Here is a 22,982-nt window from a genome sequence, read left to right as displayed (position 1 = left end):
TCTAAACCTTCCAATAAAACTGAAAACCATACTCTTCTTCCTTTTACCCATTTCTACCAAAAATAAGAAGTACCACTGAAGACTCCTTGCTCTAAGGAGCCAGAGGAGTAGCGTTAAGTCTGAAGGGCAGTCTCAAGAGCCTGCCCAGCAGCCCAGCCACATGGGAGATCAGAGTAACAGTGGTGTTCATTCATTTCTTCACCCCTGCAATGAATGACTGCAAGCCTTGCACTTGAGGATACAGTGAACAAAGCTCTTGAGATGCTTACCTTCTAGTGGTGGTGGTGATTACAACACCAGGAATGGAAAATATCATAGGGAAGAAAGTTCCAGGCAAGGAGGATAGGTGAAAGAAAAGGCATTGAAAAAACTGAAGTGGGAGCATGCTTATTGTGTGGCTACAGCAGGGTGACCAAAGTGGCTGGAGTGCAATGAGGGAGAGAACTGGGGCCATGCCAACCTGTGCTAACAGGGATGGCTTTTTGCTCCTCTCCCTAGGACTTCCCTCATAGCTTGAACCTGAACCCAGGGTAAGTTTAAGGGACAGGCCATCTGGGAAGCAGCCCAGGTCTAAAAAGGCAATAAATTATCATTGGAATAATCCAGATATTTGGTGCCAGTGAACTCTGATTTCTGAGTCTCTTTGTGAAATATAAGTTGGCTTCCATCCAGTGGCCCAGACAGAATCCTGGAGGACTCCTTACCTAGACCACCTGTCTGTAGAGTAATTTGCAACAAGCAGGTGCAAGTTGCAGGGTGTAGCCTGGAGATCTGGGAGCTATCAATTACCTAAGGCAACAGTCACAACCGGAATTCTGAAAATGCATGGTGCACTGTGACGTGTCCCTCCCCAGGACAGGTATTAATGCTATTGTCTACCTTTAAAGTGGTTTAATATGCTTACCAAGAAGTGGTCTGCCTCAGAAAATTGCATGTGATGAATTTATATAATAACCTCTAATTTTGAATGTAAAGAAATATACTTATGCAGTTTTTATTTTGAGAAAACTGTATTTCCTATATCTCGGTAAGCAAAACAGATATTTATGTATTTTTGCTACTGGGGATTGAACTCAAGTGGTGCTCTACAATTGAGTTACATACTCAGTCCTTTTTCTTTCTTTCTTTTTTTTTCAATTTTGAGATAGAGTCATGCTAATTGCTGAGGGTCTAGCTAAATTGCTGAAGCTGGCCCTGAACTTGTGATCCTCCTGCCTCAGTCTGTGGGATTACAGGTATGGGCCATCATGCCCAGCTTCCGCATGTTTAAACAGTAGTTTGCAGCAACTCAGAAATCTGCCCAGGGTGCCACAGCATTGTTGGCTCTTACCTGGCAACTCAGACTCACACTTTAACATTACCTGAACCATTTGGGGAACTGGGCAATGAGTGGGCGTTTTTGATGTCTTGATGTATGCTTGGCTGCACCCATGGGGGCCCTCTTTGGTGTATATTATCTTCTTTGACTTGCTTTAGGTGCTAAAATGGCTTGGAAACTCTTGAGATGGGATGGCAGAGTTCCATTGCCCTAACCATAGGATTCTATGCCCCTGTAGGACTAAACACAGACTGTGAGTGGGAGAGGGAGTAAGAAAAGGAATGAGGGGAAGAGGGGAGGTGGGGAATTGTAAGGGTCCTCTGGAGGGCACTGTAAACTGCAAGGAAAACTAAAGTGCTTAGTAAACTTAAGACAACAAGGAAGATCGGGGGTTGGTGTGGAGAGGAGGTGGAGCTGAGACAGTGGAGAAGGTGCCTGGAGGCCGAACGGGCAAGAATCTCTGGGTTGGTCCAGGCAATCCGAGCTCCAGCCCGTCCCCTAGCCCCTCCCCGCTGCCGGCCAGAGTCACACATGTGTTTTCCTGTTTTTCCATTTCGGTCCCCGTCACCCTCTGCCTTTTCTGCTCCTCAGAGTCAACAGCTGCTGCAGCACGAGCCATACCCCTGTTACCCCTAACTATCACCTTCCCTGGCCCCCTTCCCAGGGCTTGCTGGTAGCCCCTCCTCCCTGAACTTTCCCAAAGGTCAAGAGACAGGTAAGAAGTGGGAGAGGGACAATGGGCGAGAGGGGAAGAGAAGGAGAGGATGGAGTGCGTCCTGAAAATCAACCGGAGGGAGATTCAAGTCTTAGTTCCTGATCCCAGCCCTGGCCTCACTAGGCAGTCTCTGGCCCAGAGACTTCAGCCCTTGTTAATGGGAACTCTGGTCATAGGACTAAACAATTTGTTTTCTTGTTTCACATCCCCCCACCCCTGCCCCCCCCCCCCACACACACACAGTTACAGTGGAGTATAGAAAAACAAATGGAGAACGGAGAACTGGAGAGGGAGGGGCTGAGCATGTAGCTTGGAGTGATGGGGAATCCAGCCATACCAGCATGTGTCTGTTTGGTTTCTGTTGTTAGGGGAGGCAACACAGACTAGTTGGAGCCAGAAAGGCAGGCCATGGGGGTATCTGGGAGAGATAGCATATTCTTACAGTAGCTTCCTGAACTTGGCTGAGGAGCCATGACCCAGAACTGTGTGCTGGTTCCCACAGAAGTGTGTTTTGGTGTTAGTTTTGGAGGGTGGGATCAGGGCACCAGGCTCCACTGGCTGCTCTGCCAGGCGCATGCTAGCTAGGGTCCCTGCTTCCTGCTTTCCTGAACCCTTGAGTCTGACACTTCTTCCACAGCTATAAGAGGAGTGTGTGGTTCTGTAATATTCACAGGGTCCTCAGAGATGACACCCCAAAAAAGAGAAAGGTCATGAGGGGTGCTGTTAATTTATAAGGCTTCTGTAAAGCCAGGGTGGCAGAACCTCTTTGGGAGAGCCTGGAGGTGCTGCTTGGCCCAGGGTGCCTGAAGATAGAATCATTACCCTGAAACTGAGGTCCTCAGGGAGGAGTGAGATGCCAGAGGTGCTGCATTCTTGTCTATGGTGCTAGGCTGTAGATGAGAAAAGAAGGGATATCTCCATGAATGACAGCCTCCCCTGACCAGTTGGTGAAGCTAGGAGATTCCACTCAACATTTCCTGGTGAGACCACTAGGGCATGCTGTTTGCTAGAGTGTAGTTGGATTTGTCTCAAGTTCCTTGAGAGGACTTCACTTTTCTGATATCACCAGTCATGAACATTCTTGTACACTTCTCTCCTTGTGCTCCCTTACTGTTTTCCTTTCCTTTGTCTCTCCTTCATTTTTTTTCTTGAGGTCACATTGAGACACATGCTCACTCCTTGGTGCCAATGAATGTGGTCTTAAAAAGGCAGGAGTGGTTTGTGTTTCTGTTTGCATTAGAAATGGGTACCCTAATAATTTCAGTGCTGACAACAGGTCTTTTTTTTAAGACATTGATGAACCTTTATTTTATTCACTTATTTATATGTGGTGTTGAGAATTGAACCCAGTGCCTCACACATGATAGGCTCTACCACTGAGCCACAACCTCAGCACTAACAGGTCTTATAATTATTTCTTATCCTCTCCTGGGAGCAGCCAGGAAGTAGGTGGACAGAGGAGGCCAGAGGCTTTCTTTTTAATCTAATCATATCATCCCCCAGGTAATTCATTAGGGAGCCACCTGAAGTGCTTTGCTGTCTGACAGGAAGCCTTAGAGACTAGGGCAGGTTGAAGGGGTGGGACATTGTGGAGATAGAATAGTTCTGCGATTACAAGTGTTATGTGTGCTCTGGGTTTTAGCTGCCTGCCTCCCTTTTTATTGGCACCCTGCTAGTGAACATACCTGCCCCCATAGAAGGCATAGTGAACATACCTGCCCATAGGCTGTAGGGAGGGTTCAATGAGATAACTCATTCAAGGGCTTAGCTGTGGCCTGATTAAATCTCAATAAGTTCTGTAATTATTACAGGAGCATATTTGGAGGTGCAAGTTTAAGGAGCTAGAATGGGAGCATGAAGAGTAGAGATCAGTTTCCCAGGGATATTTAGATCTCTGTTCTCTTGTTGTAGAATAACAAAAAGTGGGTTAGGAAGAGTGTAAGAAGGGACCGACACTTGGATTTCAGAAAGGATAGAGTGTATTTCTGTTGATAATAGTCCAAAACATCAGATTTAAAGTAGACTATAGAGATAGACTAAACTGCGTGATTTCTAAAAACTGGCCAACTTCTGCTTGTTCTGGGCCTGTATGGCCAGGATAGCTTACAGAAATCTTATTTCCAATTTATTTATTTATTTTTCTAGGCAAGCACTCTACCATTTAACTACAATCTTAGCCCTCTCCATATTTTTAAGAAATTGGAGCCAAGTTGTATTTGGAGAAGGTATATGCAAAGAATTATGGATACTCTAGAGATCTTGATTTTTTTTCCTAAGAATGATGGGATGGAGAGAGAGATGTAGCTAGAGGTTTGATCTCATTTCTTGACTTTTTTTCCTTTAAAGTAGTTTGAAGTTCAGACTTTGGATAATGACCCAAGTAGCCACCCGTCTCTGCATAGGGAAGTGTGTAGAGTCCTCCTCTTAGGCCACCCAATCATGGGGTATAGGAATGGCTCTTATACTTCCTCTAATTCTCAGCATGTGAACAAGCCTTTGTGTCACACTCTGCAACCTTCCTGCCTTTCTTAATTGTTTGGGGTGAGGAGAAGTGAGGATAGGGTGGGGCACAGAGGACGGAGAGGGGTCTGTGTCACCGCCCTGTCTTCAGCTAACTTGTTGGAGCATAACTTCCCCATTAGACAGAAAAGGCACGCAGCTGGCTGTCCTTTCTTCTGGGCCCTCAGTCCTGGAGCAGAGCTGACAAAGGAGATTCCTGAGAGAGCGCCTTCTTATCGCAGAAAGTGCTGAGTCCAGAGCTCCTTGCTGCCCCTTTTGCAGATGCAAAGGACCTGTGAACCTTGGACCCAGACGATTGCTTAACTCTCCTCTTCCTTTTCCTCACCCCTTCCTTTGCTTGCTCCCTTGCCCCACCCCCCTTCCTGACTTCACTTAAATCCTTAGGCATTTGCCTGGCCTTCCCTTTTACTGCTGGTTGAGAGGAGGAACAATTGGACCATCCTTCTGGGAGGGCGCATTTCTCTCAGTGACTGCTGCTGGCTACTGCTGTGAGGACCTGCTTATATCCAGGGCTGGGGAGTGAGTGTGCCTCTCACCGTGTCCTCTTGTCCGCACTTCCCTGCTAACTCCTCTCTGCTTCTCTGGCTGCTCTGTAGTATCCTATCCCTGCCTCTCCCCAGTGCCTCTTGCCTTAGTATCTCTTCATTTTCCTGACTAGCTATTTCTAGTTTCTTCTCAGCTGTCTCCTGCTCTGTGTTTCCCTGCATCTGCTGCCTGGTTTTAGCCGTTTTCTTTCTTGCCTTGGTTTTGAGTGGTCTCTCTCTCTCCAACAGCAACTCCAGGGGTAGTGGAGAGAGGGGAAGCTTCCTCCTTTCTAGGTTCTGCTGTATATTTGGGTCACCATCTCTCATTCATACATTTTTGAGTGATATAACTATGCCAATATGAGGAGAGGCTTGGAATACTAGAGACTGGGAAAAGGATCTAGGAAAGGAAAAACAAAAAGAAGCCTGTCTTCTTTCAGGATGGGTGGGGTGGCTTGGGCTTGGGCAGGGATGAAGACACCAGCTGAGGGTTGTTAATGGATGCTCCTTGAGCAGGGAGATGGCTGTTAGTTTCTAGCAGGAAAGCTCTGAAGCCTTTAGATTTGCTAGAGTGAGTGTCTTTGGGGAAAAGATCAGCATTGTGAGGAGATCCCACAGAGTAGCTGCTTGCAGGGTTGGTTGCATCTCAGCACAGGTGATAGGTGAGACTGAAATTAGGGAGAAGATAGACTTTTTGGATATGTCTGAAAACTCAGGGTCAATCCACTATAATTATACTTGGGAGCTGCCAAACTGCCTTCATACTTACTAGTCTTGTGTTACAGCTGGCTCAGGCAAAACCAGAATTTAGTTTTCTATTTGGAAAATGAGGTGGGCTGCATCATCATAATGAAGAGGCAGATGCTTTCCATTTTAAAAATTCAAGTTGGGGTCATTTTGATGAGCCAGCCAGAAGAAGAGGTTTTTCCAAGGTGGGGAGCAAGAGAGAGGTCTTTGAGTAGTGGGTGGGCTGCCCATACTGGCCCCTGTTGGGAAAGGGATGGGGAACTACACATTTATCAATTACACCATATTTCTCATCTTTCTTCCTTAGAGGGCAATGCCAGGAAGTTGGTGAAGGCTCTCCTCTCCTCCACCATGGTTGACAGCATCAAATATGAAGTGGCCTCCCAGCAAGAGGCTGATGATTCTCCTTTGGGCCATGGGGCCAGCCCAGGAGACCAGCAGATAAAGCTGAAGAAGGAGATCTCACTACTTAATGGCGTGTGCCTCATTGTGGGGAACATGATTGGTTCTGGAATCTTTGTCTCCCCCAAAGGTGTGCTCATGTACAGTGCCTCCTTTGGCCTCTCCCTGGTCATCTGGGCTGTTGGGGGCCTCTTCTCTGTCTTTGGGGCCCTTTGTTATGCGGAACTGGGCACCACCATTAAGAAATCTGGGGCCAGCTACGCCTACATTCTGGAAGCCTTCGGGGGACTACTTGCCTTCATCCGCCTCTGGACCTCCCTGCTCATCATTGAGCCCACCAGCCAGGCCATCATTGCCATCACCTTTGCCAACTACATGGTGCAACCTCTCTTCCCCAGCTGCAGTGCTCCCTATGCCGCTGGCCGCCTGCTGGCGGCTGCCTGCATCTGTAAGTGGGGTTGGGGAGGAGTGTGGTGTGGAGGACTGGGCTAAGGTGGGGGTGTGTGGATCCAGGCAGGAAGCAAGGAGTTGGAAAGGAATGCCTTTGATAACACCTATTTTGTGATTTTTAAATTAATGTATGCTGTGAGCTGGGGTTGTAGCTCAGTGGTTGGGTGCGTGCTTAGCATGCTGGAGGCCCCAGGTTCATCCCCAGCAAGCAAAAAGAAAAACAACTATGCTTTGTGTTTCAAACAGTACCACAGTGTAAATGAAAGCAAGCAACTCACCTTTCTCCAACTTCTCGTGCTAAGCCTATTAGCATTTAGTGTGCTTTTCCTGAATTTTTTTCTTGCTCTTTCAAGAGAAGTAGTTTTGACTGGGTGTGGAGATTGGTGCTTTGTATCCCAGCTGCTAGAGAGGCTGAGGCAGGAGGACTTCAAATTTGAATTCAGCCTGGGCACCTTGAATTCTCTCTATCTCAAAACCAAATAAGAAGGGCTAGCACAACCCTGTAATCCCAGCAACTCAGAAGGCTGAGGTAGGAGGATCACAAATTTAAGGCCAGCCTCAGCAACTTAGTGAGGTCCTGTCTCAAAACATAAAAAGAGCTGGGGATGTGACTCCGTGGTTAAGTGCTCCTGGGTTCAATCACTGGTACCAAAATAATAATAATAATAATAATAATAATAATAATAAAAAATAAAAATAAAGTGCTAGTAGTTTTGTTGACTTTTATTTATTTATTTAATTTTTTTTTAGATGTCGATGGGTCTTTATTTTATTTATTTATTTATTTATTTATATTTGGTGCTGAGAATCGAAACCAGGGCAAGTACTCTGCCACTGAGCCACAACTCCAGCCCTTGTCATGTCTTTTAAAAGAACAGATTTTTTTGGGGGTGGGGTGGGGTGGGGTTATTGGGCATTGAACTCAGGACCTCACACAAGGTAGGTAAGTGCTCTATTACTGACTTATGCTCCCATCCCTTTTTATTTTATTTTGAAACAGGGTCTCACTAATGTTCCCAGCCTGGTCTTGAATTTGTAGTCTTCCTGCCTCAACTTCTTGAGTAACTTGGATTATAGGTGTGCACCACCATGCCCAGCTCTATTCTATATATAATTATGCAGTGTGTGCTCTTGCTGTTCATCCATTGATAGACATCTGGCTTGTCTTGGCTGTTGTGAACAGTGCTGCAATAAACATGGGAGTGCAGATAGATGTCTGTTCAACATACTGATTTCATTTTTTTTCTTTGGTATACCCAGTGCCCAGTAGTGGGATTGCTGGATCATATGATAGTTCTATTGCTAGTTTTGAGGAAACTGCTTGCTGTTTTCTATAATGGCTGTACTAATTTACTTTTCTATCAATAGCATGTGAGAATTTCCCTCCTTTCTCTGTATTCTTGTTAGCATTTTTTTTTTCCTTCTCAGTTCCTGAATGAACCCAGGGATGCTCTACAACTGAGCTATACCCCTTTATGTATTTTATTTTGAGACAGGGTCTCTTTAAATTGCCAAGGCTGTTCTCAAACTAGCAATTCTCCTGCCTCAGCCTCCTGAATAGCTGGGATTACATTTGTGTACCATCACATGCAGCTTGTATTTTCTTTTTTTTTAGACAGGTCTACTTGGGTCATTTACCTCTTTAAAAATTTTATTTTTCTTCAGTTTTGGGTATTGAACCTGGGGTGCTATTTATTGAACCCAGGGTGCTCAATCACTGAGCTACATACCCTATCCTTTTTAGTTTTATTTTGAGATAGAATATTTGTGCATTTAAATTAAAGGCTGGCCTTAGGCTTGTGATTCTTTTGCCTCAGTGTCTCTGAGTAGATGGGATTTCAGGTGTTCAGGACTCCATGCCTGGCTTCATCCATTTAAAATCATTATTATTTTTTAATTTTTAAAATTTGTTCTAATCAGTTATACATGACAGCAGAATACTCTTTGATTAATTGTACACAAATAGAGCACAAATTTTCACTTCTCTATATATCCTTTTTTTTTTTTTAAAGAGAGAGAGGAGAGACAGAGAGAGAGAATTTTTAATATTTATTTTTTAGTTCTTGGTGGACACAACATCTTTGTTGGTATGTGGTGCTGAGGATCGAACCCGGGCCGCACGCATGATAGGCGAGCGCGCTACCGCTTGAGCCACATCCCCAGCCCTCTATATATCCTTTTTAAAAAATGAATTAATTAATATGTTTTACAGAATGCAATTTGACATATTGTATACAAATGGAGCACAACTTTTCATTCTTCTGGTTGTACATGGTTCGGAGTCACTCCAGTAGTGTAATCATACATGTATAAAGGGTAATAATGTCTGTCTCATTCTACTGTCCCTTCTGTCCTTATAACCCCACCCCTCCCCTCACTTCCCTCTACACAAACCAAAGTTCCTTCATTCTTTCCTCTCCCCCTGCCCCATTATGGATCAGCATCCACTTATCAGAGAAAACATTCGGCTTTTGGTTTTTGGGATTGGCTTATTTCATAAGTGAAATAATATGCATGATATTCCCTAGTTCCATCCATTTACTTGCAAATGCCATAATTTCATTCTTCTTTAAGGCTGAGTAATATTCCATTATGTATATGTACCACATTTTCTTTATCTGTTTGTCTGTTGAAGGACATCTAGGTTGGTTCCATAGTTTAGCTATTGTGAATTAAGCTGCTATAAACATCGATGTGGCTCCATCATTATAGTATGGTGATTTTAAGTCCTTTGGACTTAGAGTAGTTTTGATTTGCATTTCTCTAATAGCTGGAGATATTGGACATTTTTTCATCTGTTTGTTGATTGATTGTATTTCTTCTTCTGAGAAGCGTCTTTCAGTTCCTTAGCCCATTTATTGTTTGGATTAATTGTTTTTTAGTGTTAAATTTTTTGAGTTCTTTATCCTGGAGATTATGCTCTGTCTGAGGTGTGTATGGTAAAGATTTTTTCCCATTCTGTAGGCTCTCATCACATTATTGTTTCCTTTGCTGAGAAGAAGCTTTGAGTTTGAACCCATACCATTTATTGATTCTTGATTTACTTCTTGTGCTTTAGGAGTCTTGTTTAGGAAGTCAGTTCCTTAGCCAATATGATGAAGATTTGGGCCTACTTTTTCTTCTATTAGGCACAGGGTCACTCTTCTAGCATCTACGTCTTTGTTCCACTTTGCGTTGATTTTTGTGTAGGGTGAGTGATAGAGGTTCGAATTTATTCTGCTACATATGGATTTCCAGTTTTCCCAGCACTCTTGGTTGAATAGGCTATCTTTTCTAATGTATGTTTTTGGTACCTTTGTCTAGTATGAGACAACTGTATTTATGGGTTTGTCTCTGTCTTCCATTTTGTATCATTGGTCTACATGTCTATTTTGGTCCCAATACCTTGCTGTTTTTGTTACTATTGCTCTGTAGTATAGTTTAAGTTTTAATATTGTGAATGCCTCCAGCTTTATTCTTCTTGCTAAGGACTGCCTTGGCTATTCTGGGTCTCTTATTTTTCCAAATGAATTTCATGATTGCTTTTTCTAGTTCTATGAAGAATGTCATTAGGATTTTTATAGGAATTGCATTAAATCTGCATAACAGTTTTGGTAGTATGGCCATTATATTAATTCTGACTATTCAAGAGCATGGGAGATCTTTCCATCTTCTGAGGTGATCTTTCAATTTCTTTCTTTAGTGTTCTGTACTTTTAATTGTAGAGATCTTTCACCTCTTTTGTTAGATTGACTCCCAAGAGATTTATTTATTTATTTATTTATTTATTTATTTATTTATTTGGAGACTATTGTGAATGGGGTTGTTTTCCTAACTTCTCTTGCGGTGAATTCATTGCTTATGTATAGAAATGCATTTGATTTATGAGTATTGATTTTATATCCTGCTACTCTGCTGAATTCATTTATTAGTTCTTGAAGTTTTCTGGTAGAATTTTTTGGATCTTCTAAATGTAGAATCATGTCATCAGCAAATAGTGGTAGTTTGAATTATTCTTTTTCTATCTGTATCCCTTTAATGTCTTTCATGCATGATTATTCTAGCTAGAATTTCAAGGACTTTGTTGAATAGAAATGGTAAAATGGGATATTCCTGTCTTGTTCCAATTTTTTCAATTTTTCTCCATTTAGAATGATGTTAGCCTTGGGCTTTTACAACATTGAGGTATGTTCTTACTACACCTAATTTTTCTAGTGTTTTGAACATGAAGAGGTGCTGTATTTTGTCAAATGCTGTCTCAGCATCTATTGAGATAATACTATGATTCTTGTCTTTAAGTCTTCTGATGTGATGTATTATGTTTATTGATTTTCATGTGTTGAACCAACCTTATATCCGTGTCTTTATATCTTTATATGTATCCTCTATGTAAAATCATGTCATCTGTAAACAAGAATAATTTGACATCCTCTTTCCATATTTTGATGTCTTTTACATTTTTCTCTTGCCTTATTCCTGTGGCTGAGACTTCCAATACTGTATTAAGATGGTGAAAGTGGACATCCTTGTCTTTTTCCTGACTTTAGGGGAAATAATTTTAGCATGATATATGCTGTAGATTGTCAATTATGGTCCTTATTGTGTTCTATATCTACTTTTCTGAGAATTTTTATCATGAAGGAATGTTGAATTTTATTGAATGATTTTTCTGCATTGAGATGATCATATGGGGTTTATCCTTTATTCTGTTAATGTGATGTATCATGTATACTGATGTATCTATATTAAATCATCTTTCCATCCCTGGAATAAATCTTACTTGATTGTGGTGCATAATCTTTTTTTTTAATGTACTGTTGGATTTCATATGCTAGAATTTTTGCATCTATGTTCATTAGGGATATTGGTCTATGGTTTTCTTTTTTGGCCTGTTCCTTGTCTGGTTTTGGTATCAGGGTAATATTGACCTCATAGAGTGAATTTGGAAGGGTTTTCCTCTTAATATTTTGGAATAGTTTGAAAATAACTATCATTAGTTCTTTAAAAGTTTGGCACAGGGCTGGGGAAGTAGCTTTGTGGTTGGATGCTTGCCTGGCATGTGTGAGCCTGGAGTTTGATCCCTAGCACTGGGGAAAAAAAGTATTACAAAATATAGTAGCAATGCCACCGAGTCAGCTTTTCTTTAGGAGACTTTTATTGTTGACTCAATCTTTTTTTGTTGTTGTTGTTTAGGTTTTCTATGTCCTCATAGTTCAATTTTGGTAGGTTCTATTTGTCTGAAAATTTATCCATTTCTTCTAGGTTGGCCTATAGTTGTTCATAATAATCCGTAATGATTCTCTGTATTTCTTTGGTATCAGTTGTAATTTCTCTCTCTCTCTCTCTTTTTTTTTTTTTATTTTTTGAACCAAGGATTGAGCCCAGGGGCACTTAACCACTGAGCAACATCCCCAGCCCTTTTTTATTTTGAGACAGGGTCTTGCTAAGTTGCTTAGGGCCTTAATAAATTGCTGATGCTGGCTGTGAACTTGAGATCTCTCTGCCTCAGCCTTCTGAGCTGCTGGGATTACAGTTGTGCAACACTGCACCTGGCTCCTTTTTTAGCTCTGATTTTATGTATTTGAGTCTTCCCCCAACCCCTACTCTTGTTGGATAGTCTAGCTAAAGATTTGCACATTTTATCTTTCCAAAAAATCAGTTCTTGTCTGGAGATGTAGCTGAATGGTAGAGCACTTACATAGCATGTGCAAGGCCTTGGGTTCAGTCCCCAGTGTGGCAAAAATTAATTAAAAAACAACAACAACAACACTCTTGTTTCATTATCTGTTCTATTGTTTATAAGTCTCTATTTACTTTATTTCTGTTCTGATCTTTATTTTTTCATTCAACTAGCTTTAGGTTTGGTTTGTCATTGTTTCTCTAGTTCCTTGAGTTGTGTCATTAGGTTGTTTATTTGAAATCATTCTGGTTTTGTTTGTTTGTTTTTATTGTTATTGGGGAATTTAATCCAGGGGTGCTATATCCCTGAGTTTCATCCCAGCCATTTTTAATTTTATTTTGGGACAGGGTCTTGCTAAATTGCCAAGTCTGGCCTTGAACTTGCAATCCCCCTGCCTCAGCCTCCTGAGTTATTTGGGTTATGGCATGTGCCGCCACACCCAGCTGAAATCATTCTGTTTCTATGATGTAGGCCCTGATAGCTGTGAACTTCCCTTTTAGTTATTTTGCTGTATTCTGTAGTTTTTAAAAAATATTTATTTATATTTATGTGGTGCTGAGTTTTGAACCCAATGTCTCACACATGCAAGGTAAGTGATCTACCACTGAACTATAGCTCCAGTCCCAAGCTACAATTTCAGTCCCTTGCATGGGTTTTATTAGGTTGTTTTCATTTTCATTTACTTAATAAATTTTAAAAATTATCTTTTTACTTTCTTCATTGACCCATTGGTCCTTCAAGATAATATTATAATTTTCCATGAATTTGTGTAATTCCTAAAGTTCTTCTTGTTGATTTCTAGTTTTATTCTATTTTGGTCAGAGAAAATATATGCCATGTGTTAGTTTTGTATTACTGTAATAAAATTACTGAGACAATCAACTTAAAAAAGAGGAAAGTTTTATTTTGGTTTTTAGTTTTGTAGGTTTATTTTATTTATTTATTTATTTTTTTAATATTTATTTTTTAGTTCTCGGCGGACACAACATCTTTGTTGGTATGTGGTGCTGAGGATCGAACCCGGGCCGCACGCATGCCAGGCGAGCGCGCTACCGCTGAGCCACATCTCCAGCCCAGTTTTGTAGGTTTAGTCCATGGTTAGTTGGCCCTGTTGCTTCTGGGCCTATGGTGAGGCAGTACATGCTCATGGGAGCACATAGTAGAGGAAGCCTATTCACCTCACAGCCAGAATGAAAAAAGAGGACAAAGAGGAGCCAGGTTCCCAATATCCCCATCAAGGGCATGCCCCATGTGACCAGAAGATTTCCTAAGACCTCCTCTTAAAGGTTCCACCACCTCCCAATAGTGCTAAGTCTTTAGCACATAGACTTTAGGGGACTCTCATCTAAACCATAGCATCCTGTGTTTCCATTTTTTTTTTTTAATTTGCTGAGACTTTTTTTGGCTTAATATATGGTTTATCTTGGAGCATGTTTTTTATACTGATGAGAAGAATTCTGCAGTTATTGGATAAAATGTTATGTACATGTTTGTTAGGTCCATTTTATCAATAGCATAGTTTAATTTTAATGTTTCTTTGGTGATTTTTTATTTGGTCTGGATGATTAGCCCTTTGATGAAAGTGTTGAAATTGTGGCATCAAAGTCCAAACTATTATTAGATTATCTTTTTCCTTTTAGATCTAATAATGCTTGCTTTATATAACTTGGTGCTTAATACTTACAGTAGTTATTTCCTCCTGTTGAACTGATTGCTTTAGTATGCTTGTCTCTTTATGGTTTTTCTTTTTTTGAGGCAAGATCTTGTTATGTTGCACAGGCTGGCCTTGATCTGGGCTCAAGTGACCCTCCTGCTTCAGTTTCTTGAGTAACTTAGACTATAGGCACGTGCCACTATTCCCAGCTTCTTTACAGTTTTTGAAGTTTATCTGATATCAGTATAGCTACTCCTGCTTGCTTTTGGTTTCCATTTGTATGGTGTATGGTATGTCGTTTTCCATCATTTTATTTTCAGTCTCACTGATGAGGTAAGTTTTTTTTTTTTTTTTTTTTTTCGGTGGTAGTACTAGGGATTGAACTCAGGAGAGCTCTACCCCTGAGCAATTTGTCTAGCCCTCTTTTATTTTTATTATTGAGACAGGGTCTCACTAAATTGCCAAGGCTGGCCTTGAATTTGTGATTCTCCTGACTCAGCCTCCTGAGTCACTGGGATTATATGCATGTGCCACCTTGCCTGGTTAAAGTGGGTTTCTTGTAGGCAGCTTGCATGAGTATTCCTGTGGGCTAGAGTTTTAAAATGGTCATTTCAATCCACCTCATATGTTAAATATTATTATTATTATTATTATTTTTTTATTATTATTATTATTTTTGTAGTGCTTAGCAAAATATTATTTAGATCTGAATATTTAGCAAAGCCATATTTGAGCTGTTGAGAGGATGATCCTCTATAGCCCCATCACTCAAGTGCCCCTGTTCTTGAAAGATGTACTTCCAGCCTTGGAGACCCTAGGACCTTGGAGATGCCTCTGATCTCCTTTCTATGAAGAAGCTCAAACATTCTGTCAGTTTAAAGAACAGCAGCAGCAGAAGTGGGGTGTGCAAGAATTTGTCAATAGGTATAGTTGCTCACTGGATCAACTCTTTCCTATCAAACCCACATTCTCTTCTCTTTCAATTTTTTCATTACCCCATTTACTCACTTTCCTCACCAGTCCCCCTATTTTTACTTTTGTTCAGAGAACTGTCTCTCTTTTATGGGTCTTCCTGTGTTTTGTGTGTTCATGTTTATAGCTCAAACTCATCTCTGTGTATGGATGTTTGTCACATGTGGCAATGATTGGGGTGGTGGTGGAAGGCACTGCTTAGTGTAGCAAGAGGGTTTCCCCCTGAGGTCTTAAATGTGATCTGTAATTTTTCTCTAATCACTTGTGGATAATCTTGTGCACTGGTGAAACTAATATCAGTCTCTGTTGGTTTAGGGGCTCCTCAAATGTGGATATATAGTTACATATCTTGTGTAGAGAAGGATCATTCCATCTAAGTAATATTTTAAAGATGATTGCAACACCTTTGGCACCAGAGTTCTGTTTTAACTGTTTTTCTGACATCTGTTTAATACCAATGATCTGTTTTCTTAATTTGGCTTTTTTTTTTTTTTGGTACCAGGGATTGAACTCAAGGGCACTTGACCACCAAGCCACATCCTCAGCCCTATTTTTTATTTTATTTAGAGACAGGGTTTCACTGAGTTGCTTAGCACCTCGTAGTTGTGAGGCTGGCTTTGAATTCTTGATTCTCCTGTCTCAGCCTCCCAAGGATTACCAGTGTGCGCCGCTAATTTGAAATTTCTTTTTGTGAGTAAAGATCATTGTCATACATGTCAATTCTTGTATGACTATGAGGGCTTCCCAGGCCATTGGGGTACGGAAGAATGTTTACTTCCTCTGACTCGATTATAGCTCTTCAGGCTTTATTCTTTTCTGGTTTTTATCTGTGTTATCTCTAACATCTGTTGTTCCTTGATTCTGGTATTGTTCCTACCTTCACCATTCATCCCCTTTTAATCAGCTTCTTCTAATTTGGGAAGAAATGTATCCAAACCTTTGAATACCCACATATACATACAAACACAGTGTACACCCTTGCAAGAACTCATGCAGAGTAGCCACTGTCATGAACCTGCCAAGCTCCCTAATGAATAAAAAGCATGGGGTTTTGTGGGTGGACTTGTGTTATATATTTAAGACAATTCTGGTAGAGTGAAGAATGTACCAGACTTGTGTTTGAGCCTGGGCTCAGTAGTTGTGTGATCTTGGTGCAAGGCACTATGACTATTTACTTCCAGGTTGCTGTCAGAATGAAATAAAATTCGTGAGGTTGGGTATAGTGACACATGCCTACAATCTCAGCTACTCTAGAGCCTGAGGCAGGAGGATATTTTGAACCCATAAATTTGAGACCAGCCTGGGCAATATAGTGAGACACTATCATCAAAAAAAAAAAAAAAATTCAAATAAAGAATAATGTATGGTCTTTTCCATTTAAGAACTCATAGTCCAAGAGGGAGACAAAACCACAAATCATGACTCAAGTGTGAAGTACTAATTATTACTATGTTTAAAATTATTTTCTTTCTTGACTACTTGTAAGCATTTTCCTCTTCTTGCTGCTTGGCTTTCTCCTCAGTGGTCATGGTTAGATAATGAGATATACTGCATATCTGGACTTTGTTCTATCTTTAATAAGTTCAGAGAGACATGGAGATATGGAAGAAGGTTCAGAAGGGCGATGAAGATTGTAAGAATTTAGTGACATATGCATGTTTATGGGTTTATTCCTTTAACCACTGCTTCATAAGTCCCTAGCACAGTACATTCTTCACTCTACCAGAATTGTCTTAAATATATACCACAAGTCCACATTGAGACCTACGAGGACATTCTGGTTAGCCAGACACTGAGACCTATGAGGACATTCTGGTTAGCCTAAGTGGAGACCTAGGCTAAATCTTCAGATTTAGCAAGAGAAGTTCTTTAATATAAAACTTCCTTTCATTTCCTCCCTCAGAAAGCTTATCTTTAGGGCATACTATATAGCAGTTATTTTATTTTGTGCCAGGCAATAAAGAAGAATAATGTATTGTCTTTTCCATTTAAGAATTCATAGTCCAAGAGGGAGACAAATATATTAACAAATAATTGTCATAGCATATAATAAGTGTACTGTTGGAGTCACCATAAGAGTGAGTGGGGCCAGGTGTGGCAAATGCCTGTAATCCCAGCAACTGGGGAAGCTGAGGAGGGAAAATGGAGAGTTCAAAGCCAGCTTCAGCAATTTAGCGAGGCCCTAAGCAGCTCAGTGAGACCCTGTCTCTAATAAAATTTTTATTAAAATATTAAAAAAGGCTGGGGATGTGGCTCAGTGGTTAAGCACCCCTGAGTTCAATCTCTAGCATAAACTATAAACAAACAAACAAGCCATAAATAAATAAATAGAATAAAATAAAAAGCAAGTGGGACAACTTTATTTTTGTGGGGAGGAGAGCTTCAGAAGACTTCACAAAGAATGTGATATCTGAAGTGAATTTTGAAAAGATAAAAAGCTGTCTCCTAGAACATTTCTCAGAGGGAACTGCATGTGCAAAGATGTAGAGGTGCAAAAAGCACAGAATGTTCAGAGAATTCTAGGTAGTGGTATGGTTGGAATGTGGGGTGGGAGAGGAGTGAAGAGGTGACCCTAGGTGAAAAGGGTTTTACATGGTGCCAAACAGGTTGGGCTTGATCTTGAAGGCAGGGAAGCTGTTGACTTTACACAGTGGTGGGGGCATAGAAAGTTAGAGGTGCTGAAATGATCAGAATTGATTAGAAGGAAAACTGTGAAGGAGGAAAACTCTGAAGGGTGGTAAAGACCTGCACTGCCTTAAGGAACAGAGATGAGAGAATGGATAAAGAAATAGTTACAGGGTGGAATTTGTAAGACTTCTTTGTGTGTGTGTGTGTGTGTGTGTGTGTGTGTGTGTATGTGTGTGTATCATGAGAGCCTTTCAGAGGTGAAGAGAAGGGTTTGAACTGATATAGTTGGGGGATGATGAGGCTACCATCTGCCGGGTTTCTGTTCTCGCGACTAAAAGGCTCAGGGGTCACTCTAGTTAAACTGGGCTAACTGGGCTGCATGAAATAACCACACAAGAGACACAAATACCTTTTTCTTTGGGGTCGCTGTGACGGCTCCTCTGACCTTAAGGGTCTGCAGAAAGAGAGAGAGCGAGAGCACGCGCTGACCCCTTTTATTGAGGAGAAGCTATTCAAATGAGGCAAGGGGTCAGGTTTCAGGGGGCTGAGTCTATCTTCATGATGTCCACTGTTAGCAGGTTGACTGACACCTGGGTAGGACACACCCAAGGGCACAGTAAGAGGAGGGGACACACACAAGGCACTTCCATAGAAGATTCTATCCTAAACAGGGCAAGGGGTTATATTACAAAGGAACAGGTGAGCATAGCTTCACCCATGGGGCTGTAGCAAGACACACCCATTTCTGTGACTGAGCGCCTCAGCACCCAGCTGGGGAGTGTAACTCAGTCACCCGTAAGGTTGGCCTCCCACAACCATCTGAAACAGGGGAGGTGGGCTGAGTGAGGAGGCTGAGGGGGCATCTGGGACTTGAGCTGGCTGTCTATGTGACCCTTCCATTAGCAGTGTCTTCCTTTGTCATCATGACATAGTCAGGTCATTTAGTCTGTAGCTTAGTCACACTTACCCTAAAAAAAGAAGTTTGAATGCTAATATCAGTTTATTTGTACCCAATGGTGAAATTTCTAATGGTGTGTAATTGTATAAATGGTATGTAATTTCTAATGACCAGAATGCATGTGTTCACCATCAAGGCATCCTCTTCCTGGAGCCATAGTCACTGGGAAAGCAATCTTGTAATTGGGAGGTTAGTTGCACGAAGTGAAATTGGAACAAAGGAAGAAAGTTTTGACTACTTGAGAAAACTTTTACTCTTTTTTATAGAGTCTACCACATTTTACTGAATGTGGTAGACTCTATAAAACCTGGAGCCAAAAGATCATTTGCATTTGTGGCGGAGGACCCAGGCAAACAAAGTGTTAAGCTCAGTACATAAGATGGGTGCCAGGAGAGGTGGAGAGTGGCTTATTCAGGGTGTGCAATGTCTGCATCAGCAAAAAAATGAAAGGAATCAAGCTGGGGGGAAGGTCTTTTCTTTGTTGTGCTGAGGATTGAATCCAGGGCCTTGTGCATGCGAGACAAGCACTCTACCAACTGAAGTTGTCCGTCCATACTGGCCTTTTTGCTTTTCCTGAAATTTGTTTGGCATGTTATAGCCTCAGGGCTTGGTACTTATTTCTTTTGCCAAGAAAGTCACTCTTGGTTTTTCATCCCATCTATCTTTTCATTTCCCTCCCTTCCCTTCCCTTCCCTTCCCTTCCCTTCCCTTCCCCTTCCTTCTTCCTTCCTTCCTTCCTTCCTTCCTTCCTTCCTTCCTTCCTTCCTTCCTTCCTTCCTTCTTTCCTTCCTCCTCTTCTTCCTTTTTGATTTTGCAGTGCTGGGAATTGAACCAGGGGCCTTGCACATGCTAGGCAAGTACTCTACCACTGAACTTTATCCCCAGCTTCCTGTTTTGTTTTTCTTTATAGCATTCCTTACCACCTGGCTTTGTTTACTTGTTTATAGTATGTCTTTGCTTATAGCATGTAAACATCATGAGAGTAAAAACTTTGTTTTGGCCAGCCTGGTGGTGTACCTCTATAATCCCAACAAATTCAGAGGCTCAGGCAGGAGGATTTCAAGTTTGAAGCCAGTCTTAGCAACTCAGTGAGACCTTGTCTCAAAAAATAAAAATAGTTGGGGATGTAGCTCAGTGTTTAAGCACCCTGGGTTCAATCCCCAATAAAACCCTCATCCCCCCACCTTAAAAAAAGATTTTTTTTTTTCACTGCTGATTTATTGGCACCTGTATTAGTACCCAGTTTCTGCTAGGTGTATAGTAAATAGCTATTGAATGAAGAAGGAAGCAGGACATTGTGGGCATGGGGAAAGGTAATTTATGGGTGCAATGTGAGAAAAAATATAGGGCATGGAGTATTCATGGGGGATTATGGGATATAAGGGGGCAAAAGGAGGCAAAGGGCTAGAGCATGAGTCATACTTCCCTTGGAGGATTTAGATTTGTCTTAAAGCATATGAGAACCAATGAGGACTTTAAGCAGGAAAGCAGTATAGCTAGATTGGAACATAATGGCTGGATTTGAGGCTCTTGTAGCAATCCAGGCAGCAAATGATAAATGTCTCATCTAGAGCCATGGCAGTTGGAGTAGACAGGGAAGGAGAGATCTAAGAGCAATTTATAATTAGTACAACCAATGAGACATATTAGAATGTCAGTTATAAGGGAGAGGAAGTTGTTCAGGAAAACGTCCACTAGTCTGTTTTTTTCTTTTTTGGTCCTGAGGATCCAACCCAGGCCTCATGCATGCTAACCATGCACTCAACTGTTGAGCTACATCTGAAGCCCCATGGTCTCTTAAGTTCTGAGCTGGTTTAGAGCTGTACCTCTATTATGATCCACCATATCCCCATCAAAGAAAATATAGAGGAGCTTGTTAATTTTTTTTTTCTTTTGGTTACTGGGGGATTAAGCCCTGAGGCACTTTACCACTGAGCTATGTCCCCAGGCCATTTATTTTTATTTTGAGACAGGGTCTCACTAAATTGCTGAAGCTGACCTTGAATTTGTGATTCTCCTGCCTCAGCCTCTGGAGTTGCTGGGATTATAGTCCTTTGCTACCATGCCCAGGATAAATATTCTTCAAATAAACCTGGCATGGATGTATGCACCTGTAGTCCCAAACTACTTGGGAGGTTGAGATGGGAGGATCACTTGAGCTCATGAATTTAGACTAGCCTCAGCAACATAGTGAATGAACCCTGTTTCAAGAATAAGAAGGAGAAGGAGAAGAAGAAAAAAGAAAAGAGTTTTGAGGTTTCTGTTTGGGCAACTGGTAGATAATGGTAAAATTAATTTACAGGGAAGGAGAAGATGGTCTCATGTCCAATTTGAAATTTGTTGGATAGTAGCCCATTTTTAAGCTTACAAAATACATAGGGTTGGAAATAGAGTATTCAGCAAATGTTCATGAAGCACTTGCTTTGTTCTGTGCACTAGTCATTGTCTTTATGGAGGTGTGTGTGTGTGTGTGTGTGTGTGTGTGAGAGAGAGAGAGAGAGAGAGAGAGAGAGAGAGAGAGAGAGAGAGAGAGAAGGGGCGGCAAATGGGAGATAGCATGATGTGTACAAGGAGTCAGGATGGGTACCTCAGTACAAGATTACAGTGAGTTGTGGTGAGCATTGTGATTTGCAAGGCTCAGGGAGCTTCTGAAGAACCTTTCCTAGCCCAGAAATTGAGAAACTCCCTTTAGAAGCTTAAACTGACTCCTGAATGGGGAAGAATTGATCAGATATAGAATAGGAAGAGAAATGTTTCATGTACCAAGCACAGAATATACAAATGCCTGAAAGAAGGGCATCTTTGAGACAATGAAGTGTTTCAAGATGGCCTCGGGATTGAGTGTAAGGAAATGCTGAGAGTTGGCGTGCAAAGATAAATGGGGGTTGAGGGATAGGTTACTCATGACTTTATAATCTGTTTATTTATTAATGCTGTGTAACAATTTGCCTAAAATTCAGTGCTGAAAACAGTAATCATTTTATTCTCTCATGGTTTCCTTGGTTCAGAAATTTGTGAAGAGCTTAGTGGGGGGTTCTAGCCCTCACGTGACTGTAGTCAAAAGGAGGGCTCTCAGAAAGTTGGGAACTGTTTTTTTTTTTTTCCAAATTGTACCAGAGCCTTTCCATGTGGTCTTTATATCTGGACTTATTTGGCTTCCTCATAGCCTGGCAGCCTCAGGGCAATCAGACTGCTTACTTAGCAGCTAAAATCTTCAAGAATGAGGATTTAGGGACTGGAGATATAGCTCACTGATGAAGCACTTGCCAAGTATGTGCAAGGTCTTGAGTTCAATCCTCAGTATTAAAAAAAAAATATGTATTTCAGCAACAAAAGTAGAAAGTTGTGTTGTCTTCTATAACTTAGCCTCTGAAGTCACATAGTGTCAGTCCTGCCATACTGTATAGGTAGAAACATTCACAGAAGATCACTCTTAAGAAAACTGTTGGACTGACACTCACCCGCGTAAGACCAGTCTGGGAGCTCCAAGAGGATACATTATCCTTATAATTACATGTAATAGTGGGCTTTGTTGTTATGTATTTATACATGCACATCACACTTTTGGTGGTGCTGGGGATCAAACCCAGGGTCTCATGCATGTTAATCAAGCACTATCACTGAACTACATCCTCAGCCCTCAGACTCTACATCTTAATAGATGGAGTGTTAAATTCATGGAGTTAAATAGATGGAGTGTTAAATTGTAAGAAAAGCATGTGGAATGTGAGACATTGTTGAAACGTCTTTGGAAAATGCAAGTCTATCATACAAATCACATTAAGGAATTTGGTGGAAAAAAAATCTTAAGATTTTTCATTGCCTTAGGGGAGTGACATTTGTGATTTAGAGTTTATGATTTTCTTTTTTTTTTTTTTTAAGTTTGTGATTTTTAGAATGATCCCCCCCCCCCCCCCCCGCCAGTATGTATGTAGGACTGAAAGCAGAGAGACCAGTTAGGAAGCTGGTCTTGGTAAGAGATGATGGTGGCTTGGACTAGAGTCATGTTTTGGGGATAAGGGGACTGGTTAGTTAGGATTTATACATTGATTAGATATCAGCAGATATCATTGATGATGGTAAGATCCCCATATTTCTAGCTTGGGTAAATGGGTGGATGCTGATGCCAATTATTTATATGAGGAATACTTAAGAAGCAGTAGGTTTGAGAGAAATTGATGGGATCAGTTTTTAATATGTTGAGTTTGATGTCTAATAAGTGGTTGGGTATTTAGTAAGTGGCTGGATGTTTCTGGAATCATTATAGTTGGCTGGTAATATATTTTTGGGAATTATTGTCATATATTAATTGAAACTGTAGAAGCAGAAGAGATGACCTTGGGACAGGTTGTACAAAGGGAGGACAAAGGGGCAGAGGATAACATTCTAAGGAATATCAACATTTGAAGGATAGGCATTCTACTGAATGATGGAG

At 41.2% G+C, this 22,982-nt stretch overlaps 1 protein-coding gene across 3 annotated transcripts in view; it reads left to right on the top strand.

The window, feature by feature from the left end:
* Slc7a7 (solute carrier family 7 member 7) overlaps positions 1-22,982 on the top strand; it is a 57,809-nt gene that overhangs the window by 12,173 nt on the left and 22,654 nt on the right. Inside the window, exons 1-2 of one of the 3 annotated variants that reach the window (XM_026406023.2) lie at positions 1,935-2,033; positions 6,132-6,674. In XM_026406023.2, the coding sequence (XP_026261808.1) occupies positions 6,176-6,674 (499 nt within the window). In that variant the 5' untranslated portion in view covers positions 1,935-2,033; positions 6,132-6,175. Of the gene's footprint in view, positions 1-1,934; positions 2,034-4,982; positions 5,042-6,131; positions 6,675-22,982 lie in introns of those variants that run through there. The other 2 variants (XM_026406024.2, XM_026406022.2) reach the window with 2 other exon arrangements.

This window comes from Urocitellus parryii, chromosome 6 (assembly GCF_045843805.1).
Source record: "Urocitellus parryii isolate mUroPar1 chromosome 6, mUroPar1.hap1, whole genome shotgun sequence".
Taxonomy (NCBI): Eukaryota; Metazoa; Chordata; class Mammalia; order Rodentia; family Sciuridae; genus Urocitellus; species Urocitellus parryii.
Note: the sequence above shows the minus strand (reverse complement) of the source record. Positions and strands in the feature narration are given on the sequence as shown.